The 11104-nt window shown below is 42.3% G+C and overlaps 1 protein-coding gene across 2 annotated transcripts; it reads left to right on the top strand.

Annotated features, from left to right (window-relative positions):
* The first annotated feature begins 1888 nt into the window (after window positions 1–1888).
* On the top strand, window positions 1889–5735 carry s1pr3a (sphingosine-1-phosphate receptor 3a). Of its 2 annotated transcripts, none has more exons than XM_046392709.1 (2): window positions 1889–2217; window positions 3024–5735. In XM_046392709.1, exon 2 carries the CDS (start codon window positions 3141–3143, stop codon window positions 4350–4352), a length of 1212 nt encoding a protein of 403 aa, XP_046248665.1. In that variant the 5' UTR covers window positions 1889–2217; window positions 3024–3140; the 3' UTR covers window positions 4353–5735. The 2 variants fall into 2 exon arrangements, with proteins under 2 accessions (XP_046248665.1, XP_046248664.1); XM_046392708.1 differs by having other exon boundaries at window positions 1889–2208.
* Window positions 5736–11104: the final 5369 nt, after the last annotated feature.

The raw sequence follows: 11104 nt of genomic DNA on the forward strand, positions 1-11104 counted from the left end.
TGATATGATATATGATTTGATATGATTTGATATGATTTTCTCGGGTATTAAATGCATTTATCAGACAGACGACAAAAGAGAGATAACAGGAAATGAGGGAAGAGAAGAGGAGCAACATGCTAACAAATGTTACAGTTACTTTAAAACCTTTAGCTTTTAGCAATATGCATATTTAAATCATATGCTTTGTAGGCAAACTCAGTTAGCATGTAAATTCTGCAAAGTAACCAGTAACTAAAGATGACAAATAAAAAATACCAAATAGAGCATAAGTATAAAATAGCCTGTAATTGAAGTATTCAAGTAAAGTACATGTTTTGTAATAGTTTAGTACTGGAGTGCTTGCTCCAACGGTGGTAGTACACAAAATATCAAATGCCCTGCAATCAAAGAATGTGAGGATAAAAGACCTCACATGCACTTAATCCAAGCTTCACTTCTCCCCTCCTCCCCTGCTCGTTTTGCTGTTCTTTGCAAACTCCTGCTCAGATTTACTTTCCTCCCATCGTCTTTCTACCAGGGTGAATGTGAAACCACTGTACCTAAAGTCAGTGACCATCATGTGTAATAAAATCAACAGTGTGAACACTCAATGAGAAGCCCTACTGTGTTTCCACCCATTGCACAATCCAGCGTTTGGAATAACGGTTTTTTGGGAATTTGATGGGATGTGTTCAGTTTTTTAAACCCAATGCAAAGCCAGCTCAGAAAGGACCGTGGGGAGGGGACAGCAGTGGGGATCAGCTGAAGAGGACGTGGTCTTTGGCATGTCCTGCACCATCCACATCCAGCTGTGGTTTAACCCTTGTGTTCTCACCTGTCAGTTGGTTTCTCAAGTCAGACAACAACAGGAAATTGCAAGAGGAAACGCCTGACTGGAAACCACAGGGACACGGCATGAAGGCGTGACAACTTTTACCTCAGCTTTTGTTGTTACATGTTCTGTTAAATTAAGGATTTCTGTGTTCTTTGTCGAGAACATTTTCTGCTCATCTAGATCTTAGTGCAATGACTGAACATCGGAGTTATGCCTCTGACCTAATCATCAGACCTGCTCGTCATAACTGGGCATGCAATCACGTGTGCTGCAGATGAAACCATATCCCCACTGCAATATTTAGTCTTCCAGGTTCTTGTCTTCTTATTCTTATTTGTGGATTTTTTTTTTGTCAGAATAACATTAAGAACATGCATAAAAAGAGGGAAAAAAGTGTGACTCTTCCCTTCCCATCCATTTCAGTCAGCTCCAATGGGAGAGGTCTGACCTATCTCACACTCTGAAGGAGCAAAGGGACCCAGTCATCTTTTATTTGAACAACAATGACTCATCAAATCACAGCTATAAAACGGCTTCCAACTTCTTGGCCTGTCAGCGGAAGAGATGAATTCCACACAAAGGTAAATAAACACACATCATTTTGCGTTACTTGATGGGACTTGGGTCAATGTTAAGGTTTTCTGTGTTGTAACATAAACTGCGTGTGTGAAGTTGACAGAGATTAAGTGTGACATATGAAGTTGGCACAGATAAACATTGAAACCAAAGCAGAACTGTTAAAAGAATGACACAACTACAAGGAGCACTAATGCCTTAAGGCAAAAAAAAAAACTGTAACATGTGTTGGGACAAGTAAGTGCAGTCATTCTATGACACAGAGAAATTAGGTGTTGTAGTCAGCTGGCCTCTGCCCATGGAGGGCACAAACAAAACGCTTTAAAACAGCTTTCTGAACAAAACTCACCTCGGCTGCTGCGTTTGAAAACGCAAGCGACAACATCTGTCCAGCATGAAGTGACACATCTGTCCAGCGTTTAGGTGACGTCTAGCGCGTGGCTTTGACCTCCGTCCTGACTCGTAATTAATGTTCCAAAGTAAGTGGAGGGGTGAAGGATGATCCCGCCCCTCCGGCTGGGAGGGGTGAGAACGGGACGGCCACAGCTGGAGAGGAGGCACAGTGCTGAGAGGACGCCGAAAAGTCCGGATCACAACAAATGGTGAACGTTAAGAGGAAAATACTTTTGTACTTTTAGACAGGACAAAATTTTGGCTTCTGACATCACGTCGAAGATAAACTTGTGGCCCTTCCATATATATATATTTTTTACCAGCTCATCGTTACGCAGGAGAGTAAAATAGACTACCTTCCAGATTCTGCAAATCTCCACCACACCACCGGGATGTTTAGATGAGACCAGTGACTCCAAAAGGTACGATAAGTAAGGCCTGCCTACCTTCACTTTCCAAATGAGAATCTCCATTTAACTTTGAGTAACTTCACAAAGAAGTGAGCCTGAAACAGTTTTACTTTCATAAATGAGGATAGCCTCTAAATTAGCCCTTTTGCAGTGTGTATTAATGTGGGATAAACATAATGGAGTTTATTTATGTTACAAACCTTTTCATCCAACCTCAGGAGTACAGACACCCTAAAGCATTTCAGGATTCTTCTTTTTGTACTGAGCTTTTATGTACAGCTTATAAATATTGGTGTACTTTCACTAATAATTTATTGAGTCAGAAGTGATGACATTTATAGCATGGGATTTATGAACAGCAGTATCTGCCACAGCTCTTTGTGTCTACGCGTCTATTAAGTGTAAGTAAGACGATAAAGAAAAAAATGAACGTGTTCTAAAATACAGGTTACTGTTTAGTTTTTCTCTTAAAGATTAGCCTGTGTTTGTTTTTGTTTGTTGTTATGTTTTTGTAAAGTAATTTATATATTCTCAGACTACATCTATCTTGGGCAGGGCACGTCTGTGCTTCTTAATCTTATTAATACACTTTCTTCATTAAGTTATATGAAGTAGTCCTAATGTTTAACTTTTTTGTGTTTATTTTCAAATTTGCTCTTCATTTTTTTTTACTTGTCCACATAATACTTTCTCTCATTTCCTCCAAAAGATTTTTATAGGTCACATGTAATAACCGGAGTCTTGTTGAATGTAACTTGTCTGACCCTAATGTGTTGTATATAATTGTCTGAATTAAGTTTTATCTCTTAATTGCATTTGATTGACAGGTCCTTTAAGAGGCTCTAAGATGCCAGCTGTGACCCTGCCAGGTTGAGCAGCCTTGCCTCCCTCTGCTGTGTCCAGTGCTGTGGCGCCCTCTGCTGCATGACTGAGGAAGACCGGGAATGGCAGGCAGTATGGTGAACGTACTGGAGGAAGGCATGAATACTATCATCGTCAACCACTACAACCACTCTGGCAAGTGGGACCGGCCTCGCAGCGGTGGGGCCTGTAAGATGGCCGTGCTGCTCTTCATCTGCGTGCTGATTGTCCTGGAGAACCTTACAGTCCTGCTCGCCCTCTGGAGGAACAAGCGCTTCCACAGCCGCATGTACTTCCTCATCGGGAACCTGGCGCTTTCAGACCTGCTGGCTGGCGTGGCCTACGTGGTAAACATCTTCACCTCAGGACGCAATACCTTCTTCCTGACACCAGTGCAGTGGCTGGCCAGGGAAGGGAGCATGTTTGTGGCCCTCAGCGCATCCACGTTTAGCCTTCTGGCCATTGGGATTGAGAGGCACATGACTATGGTGCGTTTGCGTCCCTGTGAGACAGCAGGTCGGGGGAGACTTCTTGGACTGCTGGCGGCGTGCTGGCTTGTGTCAGTGCTGCTTAGCGCCCTGCCCAGTCTGGGCTGGAACTGCCTTGACAATATGACCTCCTGCTCCACAGTGCTGCCGCTTTACGCTAAGAGTTATGTGGCCTTCTGCATCAGTGTGTTCAGCGCCTTGTTGGTGGCCATCATCATCCTCTACATGAGGATCTACCGCCTGGTGACCGCGAGCGGCCGCAGGGTGAGCAGCCGGCCTTCGGAGCGCTCACTGGCCCTGCTGCGGACAGTAGTTATCGTTCTCGGAGTGTTTGTCATGTGCTGGGCGCCACTCTTCCTCCTGCTGCTGCTGGATGTTGGTTGTAGCCCAAATAAGTGCCCTGTGCTCTACCAGGTGGACTGGTTCATTGCTTTGGCTGTGCTCAACTCTGCCCTCAACCCTCTGATATACACTCTGTCCAGCAGGGAGATGAGGGCAGCCTTCTTCCGGCTGCTGTGCTGCTGTCAGACCAGCATGGAGTCTACTGGGACTCCTGTGGTGGGCAATCCCCACCTGGGCACAGTCATCCCCACGGCAGAGAATAGCAAGACCAGTTTGGGTGGAGGAGTAGGCAGTGGGGCTGGCAAGTCCACATTGAACAGGGGGAAGGTTGCTACACCTGTGAACTCTGACAACAAGCATGGAGATCCCTCAGCCACCGCTGTGCCTCATCCCTCTGGGCCTGCAGACCTGCTCTCAGCTGTTCTTGTGAAGGCAGGGGCGCTGCCGCCCCTCAGCAAGTTCTGAGTGGAAGCACCTTAATGAGGCCTTACAGTAACACAGAAGTAGACACAGAACTGACATAGTCCTGCTATCAGCCACTTTTTCTTTATGCACTAAGGCCAGTGTAGCCTGAATAAGATGAAGTAATGATATTCATTTGGAATCACATAAATGCACATTGCAGGTTAGAGTACAATCAAAATTCTCTAAAGCCACTATTTACAACAGCTCAACAATAATATTCACAGCACCAGAGAAATGGTTAATGTTGACACTTCAAAACTATGAAATATGACAAGAAAGATTCCCGGACGTGGATGAAACCAAGCCCCAAACTAAATCTTGTGGCTTAATTCATGTCTGAAACTAGTTTTGGTAATGCTTAAAGCAGCAAGAGAATATAATTAATTTTATCAGCGCTGTGTCTTTCACTCAGTGTGTTTATTTTTTACTTTTTATTTGTCATTATAAACAGACCAGATCAAACTGTGGCACTATTTTGCATGTGCTATATGAAAGTACTCAGCTGCATTTTCCATTACAACTTGATAAACTAGGCTATTTATTTTCTGTGAAAACGTTTGCAATGTTAATACTGTTGGTATTTTCAGTAAAGTTTGTTTGCATAAAGAAACCATCATGGTACTAGGACTTTGATTGTGTTATGATTTGAGATGCACTATGAGAGAAAGCAAGACCATAATAAGTGGTAATATTTTTTTTTTTTTTTTTTTGTCTGACTAGCAGCCTCATGAGGCTGTGATGCTGGTTACACACCAGAAAACAAAATTGTTTTTTGGATGAAAATGGAGATTGCTAAAGTTTTAGCACCAGTAGAAGGAAGATCTTTCTGATGGTGGCACTACTGGAAGAGTGCCGTTTTCACTTAAAGCAGTAGGGTTCACCTTCAGCAGCTACAGTGGCCATTACCAGAAATGACTCTTATCTCATTGCTCTAAGCTCTACTTTGTCAGCACCAACTGCACTGTGAGCTGAATTAGCGTGGCTAACAATTACACTCATGGACATTTTTGCTTTTTCTCATCAGCACATCTAGAAACCACTCACACGTCGACTAACCACTAGTGAACAGGAGTGTTGGATGTGAATTATTTGGCGGTAGACTGTAAATGACATTTCTGCCTCGAGTGGTGTAGTGATAGTATTATATTGCAAATAAAATAAAAATCCTATTCCCTTTTATGAGATTTTCATGTGTTGTGTTTGTCTATTAAATCAATGAATTGATCATCTGCATAAACCATCAGGGTGTGTATTCAGGATACAGGATCTTTTGCACCATATGAATGCTAGACTGTTGCCGTCAAGGTTCACATGAAAGCTTCAGCCATACATATATTAATGTCTGAATGCTCTGATTTGTCAGTTTATCATTTGCTATTCAGACAGGCGAAGAGAAATGTCATGTGATTTAACCTGCTGCACTCATCTAATATCCTACTGGGGAGCTGATTGAAGCTCTCTTATTGCCATTCATAGGAAGACCTGGGTCATCCGATGATGAATAATGCAGACTTTTCAACTTTTGATATTTATTTTAACTAAGGGTTTCCAGCACAGTGAGGTCAGGTAGCATTTAGTCATGAAAGGTATCCTCCACCTGTCAATAGATTCTCTGGTACTTCACGTGACAAACCCCCAGTTACATATTACATGGTTTATTGAGAAATTATGCTGAATTTATGTTTGATTCAAACACAGTATGACGAGTCCCACATCAACTACATTCAAAGAAAGCGTGTGAGAAAATATAGGCAGTGAAATGTATAAAGTTGATTTTTGGATGCTATTGACTAAAGACATTCAGCTCATGTTTTGTTTTTTTTGTTCCACAAACCTGCCACGGTGAAGGTTACTGTGACTTGAGCTGATAGATGAGCTGATTGCAAAAGAGTTTGTTGTTCATGCCACATTGCACGGCAAAGACCAGACAGGAGCTGACAGACTGGCATTTCATACTCACCTCAGCTAAAGGATGTGTCTCTGCTCCGCACCTCCAGATCTGATGGAAAAAGACAGCGAGGACGCACTACCAGCCGAGCATTTCCAGCTTAAAGGTCACTGACTGCTCCCTGCCAGAAATGTTCGAACACTCTCTTCTCTGAACAAGCAGAGGATAACTGTGGCCTTGTGCTATATGGAACATTAGAAAATGGTAAGTTGTGCTGTACAGAGTCATTTGTAGTCAGTGAATCCCTCTCTCCTTATTTTTCTCAACCTTCCAAACTTGTTCCACCGCTCCATTTCAGTACAGTCATAATCCAGATCCAAATCTCAATTAGATTATATTTGATTGAAACAGAAATATTTCACTGTTGTCAGAAAATCGGTTGGCAAAGAAAGAAATCTGTGCAAATTAAAATCACTCACCCATCCTCTACTGCCACAAACATTTGACACTGTTGGAAATGAGCAATCTTCGACTTTACAGAAACTGCATAACTGCTGATCTTAACTTTGATAGATAAGTCACTGAACACCCAACTCAAAATAAGCAATAAATAAAGAGATGGGGGCAATTCTTATTTTTTGAGCTATTATTTTCCCCCAAAATGTTGTGCCAGGTCATTTCTCAATGGTATCAATTACACAACTCTCCATGTCTTCAGTGGAAACCTCTGTAGTCCCAGGCATGTAATTCATGAACTTTGTCTCATCAAAAACCCTATGGCACAGAATGGATTACCAAGGTCATTGTAAATTCTTCAAATAACACCAATGACACCAGATTGTTGTTTAAAAATATGGATCCAACTCCAGAGCACTGGAACAACTAAAAGACAAATCCTGGAAAGAATCTGACCAAAGAGGTCAAGTTCAGAACAATATGGAAGTGCAAGGTGACTTCATATGTGCTAAAGGATTTACACAGAAAGTATTAAAAAGTGCAGTTGTAAATCACCCCCACTGTCCTGACAGTAACTGTCTGCATATCACATAATCACATAAGCATAACTGAACATCTCTTACTACACTGCTGAGTGTGAATATTTAATATCATGTGATGATTTCAAACATGTGACCTGACATGCTGAACAAAGACAAGTCATGGAAAAGAAATTAATATATGGACAACATAAAATGATTGACACCTGCCACAACCCCACCCCGCTAAAAATAATAAAAAAAAAACGTTTGGAATGATGTAAATAATAAATAAGTCACATACCAAAGAGGAGGCTGAAAGACAAAATACTGCACATCCAAACTGTTCTCATCCTCAGACAGTGCAATTGCTTTGTCTCATCATCATTTCATCAAAGCAAAAAAACACAGTTTTAATCTTCTTCTTCTTCTTCTTGTCCCCAAATTCCAGCTATGACAGAATCCATTTCTCCAAACACCTGAAACAAACACCATTTAATGGCTGCATGTGCAAACTGGGTCAAACACCTTAATAAATCATGTTAACTAAATAGCCGTCACCAGCCTTCATTGAGGATTTAGACATGGTGGATTTGTGTCATTCTCTGTGCACAATGCCTATTTGCATATGACTAATGTGAACACGACAGAGGACAAGAGAATCAAAGCACCCCCTGTCATCATGATCCCGGCTTTATACTGCTGTGTGGTGAGGAAGTGTGTGTGTGTGTGTGTGTGTGTACGTGTGTGGGTGCATTTGCCTACGTCACGTTTCTGTGCAGACGGACACGTACGTGAGTGCGCCTGTGTGTGTTTGAGAGCAAGGACAAAGACTCCATCTGGTCCGCACCACTGAATGTGCCAGTATGAAACACTTCTGTCATTCTGAACTCCCTTTTTGAAGCAGCTCGGAGGTGGAGTGGGGCCAGGCAGTGAGCGGCGAGGGGTCCCATTTCAGGCGGCTGTTCACGCAGAGAGGCCCCAGCTGAAGCCATTCTGTCCGCTGCCGCTGAGCTGTAGCACTTCCACTGGAGGAGATACACACTTAATCTGGTGTGTGATGATGACTCTCCTCTCCTACCTTCACCTCCACAGCTCTCACATTCAATATGGTGCAATTACATGTGCAACAAAGAGAGTGAAGACCCAGGCAGACTGACTTTGGTGATAAGCTCCCAGAGATCAGGGCTTTATCCAGAGAGCAGCTGGGGGGGAGCGAAAGCAAAGGTCGCTCCATAGGAGGATATCTGAAGGAGCCGACTGAGATTTTAAATTGGTGGACACTCCTCCTGCATCCCCCATTTTCCTGTATGTGGCTCATCAGGTTGAATTGCAGCAGCACTTATTGTCATTACTGATTAATGTTTTAATGTTTTTTTCATACAATTAACTGATCAGTTGTTGTGTTTCTAAAATGTTCCCATTTCCAAGAGCCCAAGGTGATGAAAAAGAAATAAGAAAGAAAACAGTAGCAAGAGAAACTGTAACCAAAAACCATTTTTGCTTTTTTAATGATCTAAATGACTGACCGTCAGTAACTGTTTTCAATTAAATTAATCTAAACTGGGTTATCAACTCAAAAATTAACAGTGTCAGCAACCAATCTGTTTACCAGCATGAAAATGACCACAGAACTCCACATTTAGATAAACATGTTTGTTTATATCAAAATACTCAAGAACAGGGTTGTGAAATCGACCATCATGTCTGTGCTTGACTATGAAGACATCTTGTACTGTCACGCTGCTCATTCCACCTTGAAATAACTCGATTTGCCTGGGTCCTGCTTTGTGTTTCGCTACTGGGGACTAATATGGTACTGAAATTCAAGGGACACTAAAACTCTTATTTCACTGCAGGAGGTATGTTATTTGCATGTGCTTGTGTGTGATTGGTGTGTTTTGTAGTTCATCTTATCTGTGTTCTGTTTATACTGTGGATTTTGACGACCTGGTCAAATTAAAGTTAGGCTACACTGTATTTAGTCTCTGAAGCCAAGCTTTCGATGCCGTCGTATCACAACAGATAGATGGCAGGAGTGGATAAGCAATCTTTTTTCAAATAACCCCCCCCCCCCAATATCCTTTCCCCCAAATCCCCCCGAAACAGCAGCTGCTTTCTTTCCAAACCCCCTCTGATTGCAGTCTTCTGGCAGAGCCTGACGGCATGCGCACACCTGCTCACACTGACCTCCAATCTATCTCCTCCATGCCTGCCTGCCACAACTGCAGGGATTAGCATGTCTGAGACAGGGGATAAGTGAGAGGGGAGGACGGCAGCCTTCTAGTCTGACATGCGTGTACCTCACTTGTGGCATTGAGCGCGTGTGCTCGGCTGGCTGTTTCCCTGCCTCCGTACACGCAAGCAGCCTGGAGGTTTGCCTGTTGGGTGAAAGAGTAAGCGGAGGTGGAGGCACTCATATTACGCTTCAAATGTGCATCTCACGTAAGACAAACTGCATTTCCCAAGAACATTAAATATTTATGAGTAGATAAGCAAGCAAATATGAGTTAAAATTCTGTGAAAAAACATCCTAAGGCAACATACTTTAAGAATTTGACACTTGATAACTCTGCTCCATCAGGAGTTTGTCAGTGTAGTTTGATTTGATTTGATTGATAGTCTTGTAAGATAAGCAAACAATTACACACAGACAAAATCTTTCATATGTAAAATTTGGGGGGAAAAGTGTGTTCATGTTGGACCCCACTGCTCATAGTAAGAGCTGATACAGGATCTTTCAAGGCCAACAAGGTATAGCAACTTCAGAAGGAAATATTAAAGGGACACTACACCAGTTTCACACATCCAATCCAGTTCACTTGTCAGGTGGAGTGAAAACAGTCGTATAGCAATTGTCTGCTGCGGCTGGGGAGTCTGAGGTGTGTGTGTATGTGTCTGTGCGTCTGTCTGTGTGTGTTTCTCTTGCTTTTGCTTTCCAATCTTTCTGGAAGTGCAAAGCCAAATTGCATTATCACTTTAACCTAATCTTGTCAGTGAAGGATTTAACATATTAGCCCCCTTTAAATATTTTACAACCTTAGTCTTTAAAGATGAAATATTCTGGTTTTTGAATGGCATTTTATAACTTGCTAACTTTTTTGATGATATCACTTACTAACTTGTCTGTGTTCCTAAAGGACAGAGGTCAGTAGACCTTTTCACAGCATTCTGACTTGTTTTAGTAGAAAAAGTTAGTAATAACATGAACGATGACTGTTTTAGTCAAGTGCCAGTATGCCATGAGAGTGTGACAGTGCACACACCAGCACCCTGAAAGTCAAGCAGCTAAATGGAATTCAGCCAGCATTAATTTGACTATTTACACCTGTGCTTTCAAGATGTCAGAATGTCCTGTGTGGACAACGTACGTACCTACTGATGCATGTGCGTGTGCATGTGTGTGTGTGCATGTATGTGTGCGTGTGTGTGTGCGTGTCTGTTCTCTGGCTCTGTGGTGATCACAGGTGTTCATTCCTCCAAGCCTGTCTGATGGATTAACAGCTGCCATCACCGCATAATTGTTGACACCTCCCAGGTCTGACATTACACACATTCTGATTCGACTATGACAGCTGCACACACACACACAGATTTTACATTTTACAAATGCCAGATTTCTGTTAAAATACTGCAAGGGCTGGGCCATTTCTTCCAATCTACACACGTGTTCATAATCCATACCTTTATATTAGGCATGCTTCAGTCTACTAGAAATTTGCTGAGAAAAATAAAACAAGAAAATACAGGAAAAAGCTGAGACGAGGTAAGAGCAACACAAAAGCCAGAGGAATGTGATATTTGTTTGATTTTTAGATGCCGCACTGTCGTTATTATTCATATTTCTCCCCAGGGAGCCTTGTTTGAAAAATGGGACTATAGCAGTCCCC

The sequence above is a fragment of the Scatophagus argus genome, chromosome 6, assembly GCF_020382885.2.
Source record: "Scatophagus argus isolate fScaArg1 chromosome 6, fScaArg1.pri, whole genome shotgun sequence".
Lineage (NCBI taxonomy): Eukaryota > Metazoa > Chordata > Actinopteri > Scatophagidae > Scatophagus > Scatophagus argus.